The following is a 21,094-nucleotide window of genomic DNA, read 5'->3' on the forward strand; positions in this document are numbered from 1 at the left end:
TGCAAGGGTTTTCGTTTGAACCGGGCTGGAGCCCATGGGTGCAGGGTATGAAATATGAAAGACAACACATGTCCTCATCAGAGGACAGGCACTGCCTCGGCTTCTCCCCTTGGCACACAAACATAGGCCTGTATTATCAGAACCTCCCTCTCTCTCTCTCTCACTCTCTCTCTCACACACACACACATACAAAGCAAGATATCACAGGCACAAGGGTCACACTGCTTTGATTTTCTTCCAGATCTGCACTTTCCGGTCCAACAGGGAGCTTTGAGTTTGCCAAAAAATGAAACGTGTCACTGAAAGGGAAGTGAATATAATAGGTACTGTGCTGCATACTCCACATAAATCCACCACAGAGTCCTGACTGCTGAGTACTGAGATCATTAGCTTATATCAACATGATCGTTACGATCATAACAATGTAAAGAAGATAAGGAAGTATGCTGAAACTGTTTTTCTGCCTCTCTGCTGACACCCATTAAGTGCCATTTAGTGAACCTGTGGGTCGGATGAACGAGGTCATTATGACCCTTTCATCATCCACTAACTAGTTTAGCTCTCCGCCCAGCCCTTCATAATGTTCCCTTATCCCCAACATCAATGTAAATAAGTGCTCATCGTCTCAGTCATTGTGACGTATGGGTTGTTTTAATGGTGTTGGAGTCCTATGGGCTGGTGGGGAATGAAGGGTTAAGGGCGATGAAGAGGGTGGGGCGAGGTCGTCGGGGGCAACAGTCATGTCCGATCTATTCACAGAGGCCATTTCGGTGCGTAATTTGGCCCTCGTGGCAGTTTGCTCTGAGGCGATGTGTTCGAGGGATAAAAGACCTTCTGTAACATGAAGAATAATCCATGTGTGGTGAATTCTGTCACAGCTCTGACCAGGTCATCCTGCACGGTGCATGCTCCAACCCTCGACAGCTGGTGGAGGCAGCTGCACTGTTTTGAAGCAGACCACGTGATTTCATATTTTTTCTTTACCAGATGGAAAGTTTGCGTATTTGTGTCCTTATTATTAAACAGCTGTGATGTTCTGCTTTGTGTGCTGCAGACAGTGCTGTAAGTATAGTTAAAGAGCAGCTCCAGTCATGATTTAAGACATATAAAATGCTCTGCTTCAAATAATAAGATGTGTCTATGTTTTTTCTTTAAAAAACATTTAATTTCCTCCTTCTCCCTCATTAAAAATTCCTGAATCTGCATAGGCCACGCCCACTATGCAAATTTCCAACCGCCCCCTCCGTTACGAAAACAAAATACGTCTCTACCGTCGTTCAGTAGCGACTTGTTGAACCTTAGCTAGCTTGAAATGTAGTAATTACTAAGTTAACGTTAGTAGTAAGGATGGGTACCGAAACCTGGTATTAAACAGGCCCCGCGCACACATACACACGTGCGCAAACACACAAGAGATCCTGCTCGTTACGTCGGCGGAGAGAACTAAACATTCAAAAGTGTGGTTACACTTCACGAGTCGAAGCAACAGTGCTCGTTGCCAACAACACTTTTGCTTAATTGATAAGCCCCGCCCACTACCAGCCAGCCAAATTTGTTTTATATTTCCATCATCACAACATTGGAGTCTATGATAGTGATCTGTTCTAAACATTGCTGTTTCTTTTGCTGTGAATAATACAATAACTAAATAAAGCAATCTTAATTCTGTTCTTAATTTCTTTGTTTTTTTTTCAAAAAGAACCGATAACAATACAGTTAAAGTACGAGATTGTTAAGCAGTATCGATGTGTAGTAATAAAATCTTAACGATACCCATCTCTAGTTAGTCAGTAGTGAGTTTGCAAAAATTGCAGTGACAGTTGCAGCTGGCTCGCTCATCGCCAAAGTGGTTGCCATAAGTTGCACATAATGATACGCATAGCGTCACCCTGTCCATTAACGGGATTGGCTCCTTAGGTTTGTGAGATCTCAAACCTGCCAATCTGAGAGCGTGTTGTTCAGCCTGTCCTTGGTACACTGCAGTTTAAAAGCAGACAGGCCCACAACACCACATGGAGATGTTTACAAGGTTAAACACTGGATTGTCACTGGAGGGGGTCTTTCAGTCTGAGGGAGTCTGAGCACTCTCTCCTGGATAAACCGCACCGTCTTGTTTTCTGCATATACAGGCATATAGAGAAACATACATGAAGTGACGCCTGCTGACTAGTTCAGGCAGTCAACCTGAGCTGCTCTGTTAAACACACTTGACATGTCTGATTCCCATGACTCCTTCTGCTCTGTCAGTGTCTCTGCTGCCCTACATCAGGACAGTGTTATTCCACCTGCAGGCTCAGGATAGGGGATTAAAGATATTTTCTCATCAGTCCCTGAATATGTATGTAAAACATATCTGCGGGGAGCGATGAGGTTGGAGCCTGGATGCCAAACTCGTTGAGCTGCTGTAAAAAACATTTCAAACGTGACTTGTTTGACTGAAATCCCAATACAGTTATGTGTGTCGTAGGCCCACATCTGCTCATAACATCTACCAACAGATATCGATCGATCGGGCTCGAATCAGAATATAATTGAATGACATCTGACTGAACGCAGGGTATCGATCCAGCAAGGGCCTTGCAAAATAACTGGGTATTTATAGATGTAACCTGATGTTGCAAAACTTTGGTATCTGGTAAGAACAGATACATGCAGACAACTGTTGAGATTTTAGCTCCACAATATACAAATGTGACTTTTTATTACAAATATTCCTCTGGATCTATGAGGAGGAGGATCTTGGTTTTCCAGCCACCATTCCCTGCCGAGTGGTGGAATCCATTACTCTCCATTGGCCACATGTCGATGGTACCAGGACATGATGATGTGCGTGTTACTTTAACAAGTTAAATTCAAAGCGACCCCACCCTGAAGTCGGGATCATCTGTTCAAACGTAGGTGAAAAATCTTTGTGTCCGATGCCATAAAGCTTCTTACAGCTGCTGATTGGAGACAGCGAGGCTCTGGCTCTGGTTAAGATGGAAAAGTATTGATAATTGCCTCGCGAGGTCAAAGGAACTTTAATAGGACTATTAGGAGCGATTACCGGCAGCTTGTCTTTGCATGTCAATGCCATTGTGCAATGCAGCGGTACTGTGAAGGCCTGTTTAGTCTTGTCTGTTGTACAGTGTTTAGTCAAATTGCATTAACTGAAGGTAATGAGGGCCCAATTATGGTTCTTTAACCTTTAGCGAGGGAGAGAAAAGGCCTCTTTTTTTCCCTTAACTCACTGAAACAAGATTGTTTTCACATGTTGCCATCGTTTGTTACCTTTGGCTGGTTTAATGTTTCCATAAGGGGCGTATGTCACCTCGCACCATTAATGTTTCATATTTTTCGCCTGCCAGATCAGGAGGGAGGGCAGGCTTTGTAAATATTTCAACAGTCATTTTGCTAAATGCTCGGCTTAAATTGCTTGTTTCCTTTATTTTTTCACCCAACAAGCGCAGCCCATTGTTCGATCAGAGACATTTCTATATCCTGCTTCTTCGGCCCTCCATTGTTCCGCCAGGCACAGACAGCCCATTGTAAGGGAGTGTGTGACACCGCCTGACAGGGAGGCCTGTCACACAGATGTGGACCTCAGCCCTAAAGGAGGGGCGGTGGCCAGAAACACACCATTCGCTGTGACCTTTGAACCAGTCCTTGTTAAGCCCTTGACGCAGGGATGGGCTCAGGAGGGAGTCCCCAACCCTTCCCCTTCTAACAGCTACATGTTGTACTTGCCCATGGCTAATGGCATGACACACGCGCACACACACACACTCAGTGGCACTCTCACACTCATGCTTACAGTAGGTCTCTTTTAGGACAGTGGTTGATGGAGGATGACAGCTCCTCGACACACACCCTTTGCCCTCACCCTCCAGCAGAGGTTTTCAATGTGTGTGTGTGTGTGTGTGTGTGTGTGTGTGCGTGTGCAGTATATTCCCTTCTGAGCAGCTGCTACCTTTAGCTCCCTCCACTCTTGTTCTCTCTCCTTGGTCCTTTTACTGTTCTAACATGTCTGTCCATTTGAAGGTAACAAGATTCTGCACTTTGCAACCCTCACTCTTTCTGTCTTTCTCTCCTCCTCTCTCGCTCATTCTCCCTCGCCCACCTTTTCTTATACGAGTCTCAATAATCTAATGCTGCAGCTGTCCGATGGCCAAGCCTATAACCCTTTGCTTTTTCTTCCCTTTATTGTCAAAGAGGCTGTTGGATTTTTGGCCACAGATCAGGGCTCTTGCTGCAAAGGGAAAGAGACAGGGATGCAGAGAGAGAGAGAGCTACGAATGAGTGCCACGGAGAGTTGAAAAGCCTTGTTGCATCCCCCTCTCCATTGGTTACCAAGGGATCAACGGGGTGCTAAAAGCACTCAAGGGAGGAAGGAACGGAGGGTTTTAAGAGCGGGGGGAAGGAGAGATTCAGAATGATGGAGAGACAAAGAGAAAAAGAAGAGAAGGGGCAGAGAGAATGGATGGATGTAGCCTGCGTCTTACCTCTGCTGCCACTGACACAAGGACGGACAATAAGTGGGCTGGCAGTAAATATAAAGAAAGATGGCTTCTTCTTTTCCCCCTGGTCACAAGGAGAAAGTGACCCCTCTAACGCTGATTCAACATGAGGACGTTTTCCTTTAGGACTGCATGAAATGTCAATCTCAACAAGTAATTATTTATCACTGTCAGTCACAGTGTTCTGTGTTTGTCTGGTAAAAAACACAGACCGTCTAGAGTCCCAGTTAATTAAGCTGTTACGGCCTTGCTGGTGGGAGAGCTCCAAATCATAGAAGCCACTTTAACACAGCCTCCTTAGTCCAGGGTCAAAGGTCAATCATTTGTTTCTGTTTATGATGGAAACAAGTTGCAGAACGCTTTTCAGTTATGAAAATTAAATCACTTCCAATGGCTGTAAAAACCACAAGCAATGAAACCAGTCGTGTAAAAGCTAACTTTTTAGTGTGATTAACGACGTTGTGCGGCAGCTTCATTCATAAACCGACAAGTTCTTAGCTCGTCTTTTTTGTGGGCCGAACTGAAAAAACATTATGTAGTTATTCCAGCATCCTTTCAACCTGTCTTTGCAATCTGTTTTGGGTTTATACCACTACAGTAAGGTAGATTTCAGCAGACCTGCTAGATAGAGAGACAGACAGACAGAGAGAGAGAGAGAGACTGCCATTCAGGGAGACAGATGGACAGACACTGTGCAGCTTAAATGGGGTGACGGTAGTTGCCGTCCATCCCAGAAATCCTGGCACAGAGCCCAGCCCATTTTGACCTTGCTAACAGGTCATTAAACTGGGCACTGGTTGGTTTCAAGTATCTGCATGTGGCTGTGAAGGTAAGCCAGACACAGTCCCTGCAAAAGGCTGTAACCTTGTGTTGTACCAGTGGGAATAAACACAATTAAACCTGTACGCCAGCATGAACCAGTTTGAGGTGCTAAACAACAGAACAAATCCTGCCAGAACGCTGAAATCATTCCACTTTAATATATTAAGTAACTGTTCCACAGATGTCCTTGGATGGAAAGTGTGAACCAGCCGAGTGTAAGGCAGATCACTCCACTTAACAGGTAGAAAACACTTGAGAAAGTTTTCAGGAAGTGTCTGCAGGTTTTTTAATTTAACAGAGCAAAATGTAACAAGGCCGATTATAACACGATGCGTTCCAATTCTCTCCTCATGTTATCTTTGCTGTCTCTGCTCTCTCACTCACATATCCCGCTCCGTCTTCTCTCCACCGCTGCCAACTCACTCTGAACCTCACTCTTCTTTTTATATCACCGGGCTCCTCTTTCCTTTCGTGTCATTGTCACAGCTCCTCCTGGTTCTCACACCATTCGCCTGAATAAAAATACCACCTCGCTCTGGTGCTGCTCTGATATCTGCTCGTGTCATTTTATGGTAATGTTCCCCAGCACATTCACACACTGACGCTGCTTGGACTGTGCTTTTGACCTGCTGCAGGTGAAGGAGTTCTTCCACTCGGCGCTTACAGACACTGTGTGTTTCCTTCTTCTTTTCTATCACATCACAGATCTGTTCTTTCTTTTTACGTTACTGCAGAAAGATGCAGTAAAGCCACAACCAGTGGGCTCTTACAGGAGCCAGGAGATGTTGCTCAAAGCCCGGGTTTCAGAGTTAATTACATGTCACTTTCTGTGATGATACTCTGTGAATCAGCTCACCTCTCAGATCACTCTGTTGTCTAATGAGACAAAGACGTCGAGCATCGCCTCCTTCATATTTTCATCCTTGATGTATAAAAATATTTTTTAAAATCCCTTTTGCTAGCAATCTTGTTTATTCTGCCTTAATATAAAATAGAAATAGTTACGGGATCCTTCTTACAGGTTCTTCCTGAGCCTTTCGGTGCTGGCCTGGTGTATCCGGTGCCTTCTTCCTGGTCACAGAAGAGAACATGATCTGATGATTAGGATCCATACCGATTCTACTCGCCTCTTGTTTCACATTGTGTAGAAGTCCTGTGGTCAGGGTCCAGTGCAGCCCATCTTTTGTTTATCCGAACAAACCCCTCTTTGCGGGGCCTTCTGGAGCTGCTTGGTGTTGTTTTTCGATCGGCTCCACCACCGCTGTGTTGTTGGCAAACTTGATATGTTGTTGGGATTGAAAATAGCTACAAAGTTGTGTGTGTGTACAGGAAGTTCAGCAGGGGGCTCAAAACACAGCCCTGGGGTGCTCCAATGTGAAGAACGATGGTGTAATAAAAATGTCTGCTCAACCTTCCCAGCTGGGGTCTGCTCAACAGGAAGTCAGCATCCACTCACAGGGGGGGTGTTTGATCCTTGGACCCAATATTTTGTTATATTCTTGTCCAAATTTACCTTCCCTCTCCGCTCTTTACTTATGCAAACTGTGAGACATCATATATGTGTATTAAAAAATCCAACCGATCCTCCTGGGGGGTTTTCATAAAGGCCTTTGTGAATTACGGTCCCCACGAGGCATCTGGGACCTCAGCTGACATGCAATTAAAGGCGGGGGTGACTGGCTGACTGACTCATTTTCATACTGGACGGTCGGAGGGGGGAATCAGACAGGTAGGGTGAGATGAGGTCTCTTAAGGCCCCCGGATTCCACCGCACCCCCCTATTCTAATAAATAAAAAAGGGCCCGAGTATATCTTTGCCACGCCTGCATGTTTCCAAAGATATCCTGGCCTCTGAAAAGGGTTGAATCCATTTCCATAAAGAAAGCAGAAAGGCTCAGGACCTATTTGGATGTGCTTGACATTTTAGTAAAAGAGAGAGAAAGAGGAAGGTGAGGGGTGAGGACGGGGAAATAGCGGTGGCTAACAAAGCGTTTCAGCAGACCCTCCTGAGGAGACGACGCGCTGTCTGGGTGCTGACAAGCTCACACAGACACGCGCACACACACACACACACACACGCACACACACACACACAGGCATCAGCAGCCACTAACAGGGATGGAAGTAAAGACTGAAATTGCCTTTTGCTTTTGATGTTCAGCTTCACTTGTTGATGAACCTCCACAGCCCTTCCTGTAACTAACCTTCAGCAGAGCATGATTAGTTGAAATTGAACCCGGTGTTATTAAATATGTCTCCTTCCTACATGCAGCATGTCATCACTGCGTGTAAGTGCCCTGCTCTATCTGTACCATCCCCATAAAGAGAGCTCAGATAAAGATTTTATCCCCCATTAAGGAGAGCATGAAGCTGCTCTGTCTCGTCTCAGAGCCTAGTTAAGTCCTCAGACGTCTGGCTTGCCTGTAAAAGCTACCGCCTCCCGGCCTCGCTGCCTAATGGGCCTGAAGGAAGATGAGTATATGAAATGAAGAGAGTAAGAGAAACAAATGACAGCAGACACGACCACTTTCCTTCACTCTGGACCTGATCGCATCGCCGCCGAAACCCGGCAGCGGTGCCGCTCCCAGGCCAGGCCTGATTGATAGAGAAGGAGCGATCGATCACAGCCACTTTGTTACTACTAAAGTTTTTGTCTGGGGAGAGAGATGTTTCTGCAGCAGCATCTCTGCTTTACTAAAAGTCTCCTTTGATTTAAAATAGAGTCCTTTACTTGTTCCTGTAATTGGATTAAAAGCCAGAGAAAGATATTGGCAGGAGAGGAGGGCACGCACGCACAGAAGAACTGTAGTGACAGAAAGTGTGAGTGTTTTCTTTGCTGAAACAGTAATTTGATTGTTTATCTTGTTTTTGTCTTTTTAGGAGGAGGAGGAGGAGGAGCGGAGGAGACACGAAAGGAGGATTGAGCGGATAGAGCCAGTCGGGAGGGCCGATTCCTCATTGGAGCATTCACCTGTTTTAAGCCTTGAGTGAGTGAACCCCAACAAACCCCCACCAGCCTTATGTACCATACAGCATGCTGCAGAAGCTTTGTTCCCCCTTATTACAAAAATTCACAAAAAAATGTTTCTCCTCTCGTCAGGGCTTTTAAAGAAACCCAGAGGCAACTACGGAAGCCCTGAGCGGACATGCTAGATAGCAGATCATTTCTGGTTGTTTTCTCAAGATCTCGACTTATTTATTTCGTTATCTCAAGATAACAACGCTGCACCAGCGTAACGTCAGATCCATTGTATCCCCAGAGTTGCAAAAGCACAAAACAAACACAGGGCCCGTGTCCGCGTAGCGCCTCTTTCTGGCAGTAAAGTGCTGGCAGGGCGGATGAAGCGCTTGCTGCACGCTGGTTCTGTTTCTATGACGACAATAAGTTTAACATAACGAAGCGCTCGGAGCGGCCAAACAAAAAAGGCGGAGCGCTCTGAAAAGAGACGCTGGGTGTAGCACCTTTGTCTCTAGGCGGCCGCATGCGCTCTGTCCTCATTGGGAACAATTGAAAAAAGACGCGGGCACAGATTGCCTGAAAATGATCCCGTTATCATAAGAAAACCAGCTTTATTATAACGAGATAAATAAGCCGAGATCTCCAGAACACAGCCAGAAATAAAACAAAGTGTATGGATGCATGTCCACTTTGGGCTTCCGTAGGTAACAGATAAAGTATGTTTTTTAGAATTTGGGTGAACTGACCTTTCAATTTACCACATTGATGTCACTAAACACCTACACACAACCATGTCACCATAAGGAAAATGACAACACAACATCAAGACCACGCCTTCTTCCATCATCACACACATCTTCATCTACAGCTGCCTGTGTACATTTGTCTTCACGTCTTTATCTACACAAATTAACCTCCTCCTCCTTCCTCACGTTTTTCAATTAATTTGTCCTCTTTTAGCACAACAACCTGATCTTAATCACTTAATTGGAGTCTCTATTTGGGTCCCTAATCGACCCCGCGGTCCACCAGTCTGGCTTTGTAATGGATGACTTTGTATTATAGACAACACGAGGCCGCACCAACCCCCATCCCATACATCCCATCAACGTCCTGTCATGTTTGACTGTGTCGTCTTTTACATCCTGCTTTTCTACATTTTCTTGTCAGTCCTATTATTTGTTATTCATGCATGTCTCCCCCTGCCTCTTCCCTCTTCTCGTCCTCTCGGCCTCATCCATCATCGTCCCGCAGAGGCATGCTCAAGCCGGTCGAGGTGTCCAATGAAGGAGGGCCCCTGGGGATCCACGTAGTGCCTTTCAGTTCGCAGGATGTAAGGTAAAAAAAACTCAGAGAATCAATGCAGCTGAGTGTACAACAACAGCTAGTTAGTTTCACCATCCAATATGTCTCCTGCATCCTTTGCTCTGCAGCCCTGTGGATGTTGCTTTCTTTTTCCTTCTACTCATCATTTCACTCACAGTTTTCCTCACTTTCTCTAACTCTCCGCTCTCTGTTCTTTGCCGTTCACTTGCTTTAAATGTGTAACTGTAGGCTGTCTTTTTCACTGACTTTGATTCTTCAGGCGTCTTTTTGCTTTTGTGCTTCTCACTGCTAAAACACCACGTCCAAACCCAGCACCGCTCAGACTCCACAGCTCAGACGCCCCCAGTGGGAAAGAGAACAGATGAAAGTAGTTCTGCTCTTGACTTCTGGTTTTGCAAGTCGTGTTTTATGCTTTTCTTTTATAATAACCTTAGTTAAAATGGCATCTGCTCTGCCTTGAAGGTTATCCAGCCTGCTTCCTTTTGCCTTTTTTTTTAACCAATAAGGAGCGTCGATGACAAGAGGAGGAAGGCATCGCAGTTAATAGCGCTTCCAGAAAAAATAAAGGACAGAGGAAGTGGCCAGATGTAATCAAACTAAAAGCTTGTGTATAACACAGATCCCTGCCGCACGCCAAGGCACCGCTGGCACTCCACCAAGGTGAATGTGACTACTCAGCCCTGCGAGGGGGGAGGCAGGGGACCGAGGTGAAAAGACAGAGTGAGGAGATGAAATGGGATGACATTTGAGGCAGAGAGGATGGCTGTCATTGAGGAATGCTGCGTGTCATTTCTATGGGACACTAATCTCATTGCTGTTTATAAGCAAGTGTCAGGAAACTATATTTAGCTCTGACCTCGTGTGATTGACTTGCTCATGTGCTTTGACACTCTGAGTCAGAGAGACGGGAGATCATGATTCATGATGAGTGACACCGAGCAATATCGCTCACATAAAGTTCAAATCCAAAAGTTTTTTAGACATAATATTGTCCTTAATGTGGAACTGGCTCTTTACAACAGCTGCCAGCTCTAAATCACAGATAGGTACAAATCATCCTCGTGGATTGCTCGCTCTATAACAGCTGCGATGTAATCTTCCAGGGCAAATAAGCTCCCTCAAAGTATGTCAGCTAAAAGTGTTTTTATTTACTCAGAGTGTCTAACATCATAACAAAGAGGATCCCTGCAGAAATAGATCTTTTTCTTAAGGAAAGATCCGTTTTTTTAACCAGTAACGGCTCAGTTTCGTTCTCTTTGGCGGCACCTATGGTGATAAATGGTAATAGCGCGAGCACACTTCCAGATATCAGACAGTGCTGCATGTGTGACGTCCACGGTCGGCTCCGGCTGTAACTCTTGATTTTCCTGGCTGACGGTCGCTTTCCTTTTCAGACTGTTTGCTTCATCTGAGCGTCGAGTTTGTTTCTTTTTCTTTGGATTTTCACTTCTTGTTGAAGTTGTATCTGTAGTCATCCATCTTTTCTTTGTTTGTTCAGCCATAGTAGATTACTGTTTAATCGCAACACTTACAGAGAGCGGAGAAGCAGCCGCTTAGCTCCGCCTACCCTCTCTGGCAGACCAGCCACTGCTGGCTGATGGGAAACACATCACTAACTGGACGCCGGGAATGTCGCACCAGACACCCAGTCCATAATACTGCAGATGCAAAGGCTTTCATCAGTGGGCCATAGGCTCAATCAATATTGTGTTAGCTCATTCAGCGATAGATTGCGACTTAACAGACATTTATTTAAATGAAAAATTTCAAGATTTTAATTTTAAAGCCACCGGACTCTACTCACAAAAACAGCTATTCCACCTTTCAGGACACAGGTGTTGCTGCTCTATTGCTGCCTCGACTGTTTGTCCTGTTGTAGCGTATTGCACAGAAACACAGATAAACCTTTAAGAAAACAAAGTTTAAAGGTTACGCAAAGATCAAGGAAGCAGCAGACCAACAGCTCTTGAGTTCTGTGAGTTAAATGTACTGTGTTTGTCAGTAGTATCTTGTGGATGTGAAGAGAGCAGTGTAATGTTTCTGGTTAGAAAAATTGTTTTACTCTTTAACAAGAAGGTGAATCTCTGTCGGGATCCTGTCTGTAACGCTGTCAGACACTTAGAGCACAAACTATCTTTAGGCATTACAGCCCGCCTTGCAGTTGCTGACTGAAGCAAACTACTGGATTAATAGCTTCTGAGACTATTGGTCGTTTACATCCCAAAATAGATAAAAAGTTGCCCCAGGTTTATAAAAACCCGGAATTCCTCTTTACGCTACTCTGTATTCCCACTTAATCAGTCTGCATCTTCCAGGATGTAGCTGTAATGCTGCTTGGCCGGTGCATTTCTTCTCCATCAGCTAAGGTTGGCACTAATAGCTATCAGAGCCTTCAATTAACTTGAGACATGATAAGACTTAGCGTCTGGTCAGTGGGCTGATGCTAATGGCTTGGCCCGGCTCTTTCCTGTTTGCTTTGCCGCTAGGACAGGAGGCATTAGGCTCAGCGGGCTGTCATTAGTGTCTAGACCAGGGCCACAGGGGTCAGACAGCCAGCGAAACTAGACAGCAAACAAGGAACTGCAGGCGCTCCAGCCCCGGCTGCCAGCAGCGTGCTGCACTGTACTGACGTCAAGTCCGATCCAGGCAGGAGGGGGAGACAGCTGCAGGAGGGAGCGCAGAGACTACAGCACACAATCTCTCTCTCTCTCTTACACACACACATCCCTACCTGTAAATAAAGTTACACCCGTGCACTTTGAGAACACTATGGACTCACCTTGAGCAGAGTGTTCCCTCACATACTCTTGCTGCCTCCTCCTATTTCTTGTGAGCAATGTGGATCCACCTTCGATGCCTTGCACGCATTTACTCTACATCTGCACGCGCACACACACACACGCACACACACACACACACACACACCCCTCGCAGATGCATTCTTTGCTTAATGAACTTCTCATTCCATGACCAGTTTCAATTGTAAACAAACTGCGGACATAATTGGCGCACATAAATGGATCCTGATTGGATTATTATTTGATTAAAGACGTTAGATGAGAGCAGGTGGCCTCGTTGAAATCATCTCTCAGCACTGCTGCCCGGCCGCGACACACGGAGTAAAGCCATGTGTGAAGTGTGAAGCTGATTGGAGGATAAAGTGAGACTTTGAAGGCCGATGTTTGTCTCCAGAGTCTGCAAACAGTCTTCTGACTACAAGCTCATCAGGCTTGTGTTTGACACCTAATGAATTCACTGACAGCTCGTGAGAATGCCATTTAGATATTTTTAGAGTCTCCTGCTTTCCCTGATAGGAATCTACAAAACAGCCCATCAGAGAGACGGGGAGGAATTGAGAGGGTGGCGGTGCATTACAGTCATCACAATAATAGCGCTTTTACGAAATCAGCATCTTCCTCAAATCTCTAAAAGATGCTGCTTTATCCCCAATCCTCCCTGTCGCTGCTTTGAATACTGATCAGGGATCAACCGAAACTCCTTTATCTACTGTCTCTCGCCTGCTACCGGATCAGAAGTCATTAGAGTGCGTCCATGCTATAATCCCTGCGCGGAACACTTTGTTTTCAAGCTGCCAACACTTATGGAGATAAAGCACAATCATGTCCACTTCCACACCGGCCGCAATTACTCTCTGTTCAACACACTTAAGCTGACCTGGCGATGCCGGCTCAGACACCGAGACAGGCGGAAGGGCCTTTTGTGATCTTTAATTTCAACTTAATGCTGAACCATTTACCCCCATTGAGGAGCCGAGATGAGTCTGCGGTGTGAGCGTGGACGTCCACATTATGCAGCCAATTAGGGCAATGTTCTGAAAGTGGCCCTGTTTGGCTGAGATGCTAAAGAGCTCTGAAAATCTGCCCTTGACGTCTGCGGTAAACAGGGTCACACCTTAAATGGGCTGTTGTTTATGTGTCCAGTGAAAGGAGAGGAAGGAAGTAAAGCACGCAGCTTCTGTCCTTGCCGCTGATAAGCTGTTGATTGCAGTGTAATTTACTTTATCTTGTAAATCTAAGCTCGGCTTGCGATTAGTTTCGGCTCACAGATATTTCATCATTATTTTTAATTTCCCAAAAGTAAGACTCCAAACTTTTTGTCAGTTTATGCAAGGACACCAACCGTTTGCTCTTAGCCTACCTGCTACCTCAGGCATCCGCCGCCTTCGAGACGGGAGGAGTTTGTAGTTCTGCTGTGCGAGCGCACCTCAGATCTCTTTGCATGCGGTTATCCTCAGGGCCTAACTAAAGCCCCAAAGGAGCTCACTGATGTATTTATTTAGGGGAGGGGGAGAGGAGTCGGGGGGGTATTTGAAGGTAAAGGTTGATTTTTCTTTTTTGACGAATGCTGAGACGGCACAGCCGTAGAACTGCTCGGGTATTTATTACAGCACTGCCGGCTCTCGTCTTAAGCTGCAGCGTAGGAAAACTGCAGCGTTTCCTCTCGTTTCCCCTGAAGCCATGAGATGATCTCTTAGCTGCTGGTCTGGATTACCTCAGACAACCTGCCCTGTCATTCTCCCAAACCTGCAAACAGAAAGGCATACAGAGTGGGGGACAGAGGGACAGGCAGAGGCTTAAAATGGAGTTAGTAATGCTGTGCTTCTCCTGGCTGCAGGAAAATGCAGGTCTGTATCCGAGCTCAAAGTTTGGAAAGTTAACTTTTGGTTTCATCAGTGTTCAAAAGTAAAGAATAGAAAGTTCCTTTCCCTAAACTTGGTTGGGAAAATTAGGGATTTATTGTAAAACTGAATAGTTAAAGTAATAATCTCCAAGTTTCCTTCTCTATGGCGATAAACGGTAATTGCAGGAGCACACTTCCCAGATATCCAGACAGTGCTGCATGTGTGACGTCCACAGTTTGTTTCATCTGAGCGTCGAGTTTGTTTCTTCTTCTTTGGATTTTCACTTCTTGTTGAAGTTGTATCTGTAGTCAACCATCTTTTCTTTGTTTGTTCAGCCATAGTAGATTACTGTTTACTCACAACACTTGCAGAGAGCGGAAAAGCAGCCGCTTAGCTCCGCCTACCCTCTCTGGCAGACCAACCACTGCTGGCTGATGGAAAACGCTTCACTAACTGGGCGCCGCTTGTGACACCCAGTCTGTTATTCTGCAAATGCACAGGCTTTCATCAGTGGGCCATAGGCTCAAACACCATTGTGTTACCTCATTCGGCAATAGATAGAGACTTAACAGACATTTATTTACATGAAAATCGAGAATTTTAAAGATAAAACACACAAACTTCAGTACTAATCACTTTGCTTATCTTTCATGTTTACTTGTTTTCCTCCTCTGTGCCTTCTTCTCTAGACTTCTATTGACTGTCATTATCTGTGCACTTGTAAGGATGCAGGGGACATTAAGGCTCACGACTTTCTCCCTGCTGTTCGGTGTACTGACGTGTGACTGTGTGTGCTGTAATTGCAACTCTATGTGTCTAAAATATGTTTTTATCTGTAACCTGTGTGTGATCATTTACAGGACTCAGGGCTTGTTAGTGAAGCGTCTGGAGCACGGGGGCAAAGCCGAGCAGGAGCGTCTCTTCCAGGAGAACGACTGTATCGTCATGATTAATCAGGGAGACATTCGCAACCTGCGCTTTGAACAGTAAGCTCTGAAGTCGGTCCTCTGTTCATGGTTATATATAACATCCTCTTTTCCATACTTCCTTTAGACTACTAGCACTAACTTAATCATTTCAGTATGTCCTCGTCTTGTCAGATGCTTTGGCTACGTTGCTTTCAGCACTTCTAAAACTAGCACACACGCTGCATTGTCCTGCAGCACTGTCCACTTGTGTTGGACTAAGTGCAACGACAGTAAATAGTGTGGCTGTTGATAAGTGGAGCCAGAACAGCAGGGAGACGTGACACCCACACAGCTGCACAATGAAACAGAATTATAACTGTCTTTGTTGGCCTCCCTCTAATAGGTCTCAGTGACCTGCAGTCCTTCAGCGCCGCTTCGCCCTCTGATCCAAAACCACCTACACTTCTTCTCTCAATTCACCTCTATCGATTCATCGCTCCCCTTCATTTCCTAAAGTGGAATGAAGATATAAACCGGGGCCTTTTCCCTCCATTTACCCAAAGCCACCCTTCTCCCTCACAGCCTGAATGTATGCACTCTCACACGTCCTTGCACATGCCAGACACACAGACGGTTACACTGTGCTATAAAGAATTATCTCCCCGCGCGTGCGTGCGTGTGTGACAGTCTGAGAAATAGATTGCTTCTCCTCCAGGCTGGATTCTGGAGGCACTGTGCAGAGGTCTGCTTCCTCTTATCATCTTCTCCTCCACGGGAAGAAATAGCCCCGATTCCTGCTAACAAAGGCCCAACCCAGAGTAAGGCTGGGCTGGATATAGTCATCTAAAACTACCGGGCTTAGAGCCACCCGGCTGGATGACTGGCAGAAACCAAGTTTGTATCTGCTCTGCATTAAGAAGCGGAGTCAGACTATTTTTATTTCCCTTAGACAGCTCTATCACTGTCCAAACATTATTTTTTCAGGCAGTGCAGGAAAGATTGTATAAGCGACTTTTGCAGAGATAAGAAAAGCTCGTCATCAGCGTGTAAAACTCCAGACTATCACGGTTACCTTACCACATTATGTTAATGTGATCAGCAGACTGTGTTCAAAGCCACCAAGGTTTTAACACTCTTTTTTTCCTGTCTGAAAACGATGCTATTGTCATTAGTAAACATCCCCGTTTCCTTCCAAGCCCCGTCTACTGTGAAAGAGGCTTACAAACCAAATCCACCAGGGAGTGATGTTTTGTAGCGTTCCGCACTCACCCTCCCCTGCCAAGCACACACTCCTCGGCAGCATCCAAATGCATATGATGTTTGTGATTCTGCATGAAAATTAGGTGAAGGAGCTCAACTTCCCTCCGCCGTCTGCCCCCCCGTCACTCTCTCTCAGCACTTTCTTCCCCGCCCTTGATTGTGCGTCGCGCAGAGTGACAATTTAAAGTGATAGTTAATCTCTTTGGATTGTTTTGCATGGGTAAATATTTTGAGCCGCTTAATCTAACTGAATGTAATGATGCATTGATGGGGTGATTTATTATTCAATCAGGCCTGTGTGGAGGCTGATTACTGGAGTGATGGCACTGTATATGTGCAGGTGGGAGCATTTGCGTACAATCACGCATACACACACACAAACACAGCACACACACACTCAGCCGTCACCCCTCGGTGTGCACATGTGAGTGATTTTTTCGCAAATTAGCATAAGAATAAAGATGGGAGAGACCGAATCCTGCAGGAGTGGCTTGGTACGGCACGCGCGGCCCGCTCCTGTGACACGGCTCAAATCAAGTGCTGTCTGTTGCGCTGGAAGCAGCTTAGCGGCTGTCATGTGGATAGAATCAGCATGGTATTACTGGCATGGTAATGGGGGTCTGGAAACAGGAGGTGGGATTGTTGGAATCCAGACATCCACCGTGCCTCAGGCTCCTTATGCTGCAGCGTGACTTGCTCCTGGCCAGTCTATCTATATGCTAAGTGCCACCAGCAAACCAGACTAAACAATTCTTGCATCTGGGAATGTTGTCGGGCTCTTGTCTCGACTTATTTGGCCCCAAAACTCGACTCAGTGTGTGTGTGTGTGTTTTTTTCTCTCCTGTATTATTTTGTGTGTGAGGAGTGAAGTGTGCGTCTGCTTACTTTGGAAGCTCATTGTCTGGAAAGCTTCCTTGATGCATGATTCATCATCTGCTCTGATTGTTGAGTCAAACCATGTTGCATTCATCTCTAACCACACACAGACACACAAACACACGCACTACTGTACTGTAGAGAGAATTCAACCTCACACGGTATGTTTCACTGAAAAAACACAGCATATAATGTTCCATCGCTGACCCACACTTCTTATCTCTTTCCGGCCTTGATGCTGGTAATTATAGATAATGTAATTTCTGTCCTAAGCGTTATGTAGTGAGCAGTTCTGCGATTAGCAATGTTAGCCTTAACTCTCTCTATCGCCTCTAAACATATAGCAGCACATACCTTCCTTATCCTGCTGCATCTGTCGAGCTATGATAGTACACTATTGTACTTCCATCTCTTATCCTGTTAAAGCTAATTCATTTCTGTCTGCATGACCTCGCCTCTCATTTCTCTGTTTCACCTTCAGAGCGCAGAACATTTTCCGGCAGGCGATGCGCGGCCGGGCCATCCTCTTCCACGTGGTCCCAGCAGCCCTGAAGAGGCAGTACGAGCTTCAGGCTCAGGGCGAGCTCAGCCCGCCGCAGTCCAACAGAGTCCGCTTCAGCCAGGACTCTCAGCAGGCGGGGGACAGGTCCAGTATGGCCAGTTCGAGGATGTCCAGATCTGGACCACCACCAGGCCTCAACCACAAGTGGGTTTGACATCCTGTTTTGTTTGACATGGCAGCAACATAATCCTTGCACCCTTATCAAAGTGTGGACACTCACAGCTTTTCTGCACAGAATTTGAATGTCTTATGAAGCAGAGACGGTGCCATGAAATAAAAGTGGTCCTTCTGTCTGTTGGAAAAATGACAAAAGTTCCTGTTTGTGCACACAATTAGGCTGCCACACTTTCCATTGAAAGCAATTCTGTTTTAATTACACCAGTCAGTGACTTCTACTTTATATCTTTAATGTGAATCCATCAACTTTAAAAGCATCACAATAAAAAAGGGGCACTTTAATAGCAATTTCTACCTGAGACGCCCTGAAGCCTGCATCACTGATCATCTTATTAAAAGGCCATTTACACAGACTGTGCTTACTATTAATTTCTGTGATGTCTTTGGCCGAACTCCAGGAAGCCTAACATGTGACTGTTGATCACATAGTTCCCTGGCAACAGGTTCTGTTCTATAAAGCACCTTCTATAGTTGTTCCTCATTTCCATTTATAACAAGCTGTTCATTTAGCAAACTTATAAAGGAAAGAAAAACAGCTCACGTCGACTAAATAAAGACACAGACGCAAATTATCAGAGCGCATTATCAGAGCTGTCACATAATGAATTACCGTCAAGCAATTTAGAAACCAACAAATTATTGACTGTGTCTGTCGTCCTAAGCTGCTGTCATCATTAGGTTGTTCTACATATATATGCTGTAATATAAAGATAAAAAAGGGTTCTTTCAGGTTGTTGTTGAAATTGATGAACGTGATGTTAATTGAATAAACCACCAAACCAGTTACAGGAAATGTCGAAGCAGCTGAACTTCTTCTTACCTTTCCGCCACATTATATTATTGGTTTATTCTTATAGGGGGTAAATAAATCAAACCATCTTTGTTTTTCTCTCCAGCCACCAGGGACCCATAGCAGGAAGCACCCCGGAGCCGAGCCGCCGGTACACCACGTTACCCCACAACATGGTCACCAGGACCGCATCGGCCCCCTCGCCCTCCCTGCAGCGCAGGGTTAGCACGAACCCAGCCAACAGCTCCTACCTAAAGAACAAAGGCCGTAAATTCAACATCCAGCTGAAGAAAGGTGAGAACCAAGCGCAACCACACGCACATGCTTTTAAAAGTCAAATCTTTATGTTCCTAAGAAAAATACTTCATTAAAAGTTCGGCAGATTTCAGGAATAGTCACACAAAGGGAACTATTTCTGTGGCAGCGCAACTACCAGCCCACTGTCAGCACTATTTCTCTCTACTTGCAACCATGAGGAAATAAGACGAGTCTTATTTAGAAACACGTTTTATTAAAGCATCAAAGTGTGAAAGTTCTCTACCAGGCCGATCCAGCAGCATTCTGCACTTAAACTTTACTGTTACCTGCAAACAATTTCACTATTTTGATAATTAAGCAGCTGAGAGGTCAAATGTAAAGTATTTCATTCTTTAAAGGTGGGGGTATGATGCTAATTTCAAGTTAGCTTAGCACAATTTACAGTTAAATTACAGTTAAACTCACTGACTCAGTCAGCTCTGTCCCTTTAAGAAACCCCGCCCCTACAAGCCTGCTTTCTTCTGATTGGCCAGCTCTCTGAAGCCTGGCGATGGGCAGAACTCAGTGTCTGAGGCACGCCTCCGACCCTGTGGCCGTGTTACAGAGCTGTCGGCAAAGAGTAAACTTTACCTTTTCGATTTGAAATGAATGTCTGCGTGGGCGTGTCCTTGAACTGTGCCAAGGAGGGGCAAGAAGTTCTGCTGTGTCTCGGGCAGATGGCCAAATATAGAGCTCCTCCACTTTGTGACGTCACAAAGTGAAGCATCTGGAGAAGTCTGTCTGAAAGCAAGCGTTCACAGCAGCCTGCAGACTGAGACTTTTTTAGCAGGGGATTACTCCAACATACTTTGACCTACAGATCTGAAACTTCACCCACGTTAGTATCCAACATCGTTACACTACGTCTTAAAATGTGAAACAGAATAATACCCCCTCTTTAAGGGAGTGACCAGCTGCTAATAACACCTGCCTCTTTCTCTCTCTCTTTCCATTCTTGCCTCTGTCACCCATGTTCCACTCAGTCCTTCCTCTTTAATCATCATCATCATCTGTGTGCATTTATTTTCTCCAACGTGAGGCTGGAGGACCTTAAATCTTTCAAGAAGCATTCAAACATCTCCCTTGTCATCCACCCGGTTACAGCGTCTGCCACGTAAACCACATCATCAGCAGTTCGATTCCGACAGGCAAACTTTACTGCACGCCATGCCCCCCTCTCTCTCCCCTTATTCATGTCTGCCTCTTCACTTTCATTCTGTCCAATAAACCAAACAAATGCAAAAACTAAATCTTTAAAAAGATCTTTGCCTGTCTTGCGCCTTGTTTTTTCGGAGCCGACCAAAAGCAAACAGAACAAACCACTTCTCTAAAACTGAGTTTGTTGTTTGATGCATTCTTTGTGGTTGAAATATTAAGATTCAGCCAATCACTCTTCTTACAGCTGAGGCTGGATTGTTTGTAGACTTGGACAGGTCTTTGATACTTGAGCTGTTGCATATCTTATCCAACCATTGTGGTGGGTTTTCTGCCAAAAACCATCTAATTTTCATCACTTCAATGGCTTCATATGAAATGACAAGCAGTTGGATGTGATATGAACCAGTGCTGGGGTTACTTGCCCGCTCTCGTGCTCTTTTTGTGCTGTTGGAGGGAGCAGATGTTTGGTTGAAAGCTGGCAGCGAGGCCGTAGCAGTGAGCTTCAGGGAAATGTGCAGCGAGTGAGAGCAGCGGTTCAGGCTAAATGCAACGCGCTCTGGGGAAATGCAGTCACAAGCTGCTCTAATATGCTTGGCGTAGGTCCCCGAGTGCTGCCAACAGACTTACAGAGTTCTTGTACAATTTGGGGCAGCAGTGCAAGTTACATGTTTGCCTCTTATTTTAGTCAAACCAAGCTGGGGAGATGTTGGTGGAGCTCCAGCTCCAAAAGATGGAGGCTAGTAGTTTAGTTAATTATCACTGGCCACGTTTGTGGTCTTATTCAGTGTTTTTTAAATGGTGGTACCCATACCTGTTATACT

General features: G+C 45.4%; 1 protein-coding gene across 1 annotated transcript in view; it reads left to right on the top strand.

Moving 5' to 3' along the window:
- Nucleotides 1–21,094, top strand: part of LOC138595814 (partitioning defective 3 homolog) — a 409,339-nt gene that overhangs the window by 202,274 nt on the left and 185,971 nt on the right. The window contains exons 6-10 of the mRNA XM_069667257.1: nt 8,199–8,305; nt 9,532–9,615; nt 15,106–15,231; nt 17,771–17,995; nt 18,925–19,112. Coding sequence (XP_069523358.1) covers nt 8,199–8,305; nt 9,532–9,615; nt 15,106–15,231; nt 17,771–17,995; nt 18,925–19,112 — 730 coding nt within the window. The remainder of the gene's footprint in view (nt 1–8,198; nt 8,306–9,531; nt 9,616–15,105; nt 15,232–17,770; nt 17,996–18,924; nt 19,113–21,094) is intronic.

The sequence above is a fragment of the Semicossyphus pulcher genome, unplaced genomic scaffold (genome assembly GCF_022749685.1).
Source record: "Semicossyphus pulcher isolate SPU_LCO1_2020_fin unplaced genomic scaffold, fSemPul1.0.p SCAF_18, whole genome shotgun sequence".
NCBI lineage: Eukaryota > Metazoa > Chordata > Actinopteri > Labriformes > Labridae > Semicossyphus > Semicossyphus pulcher.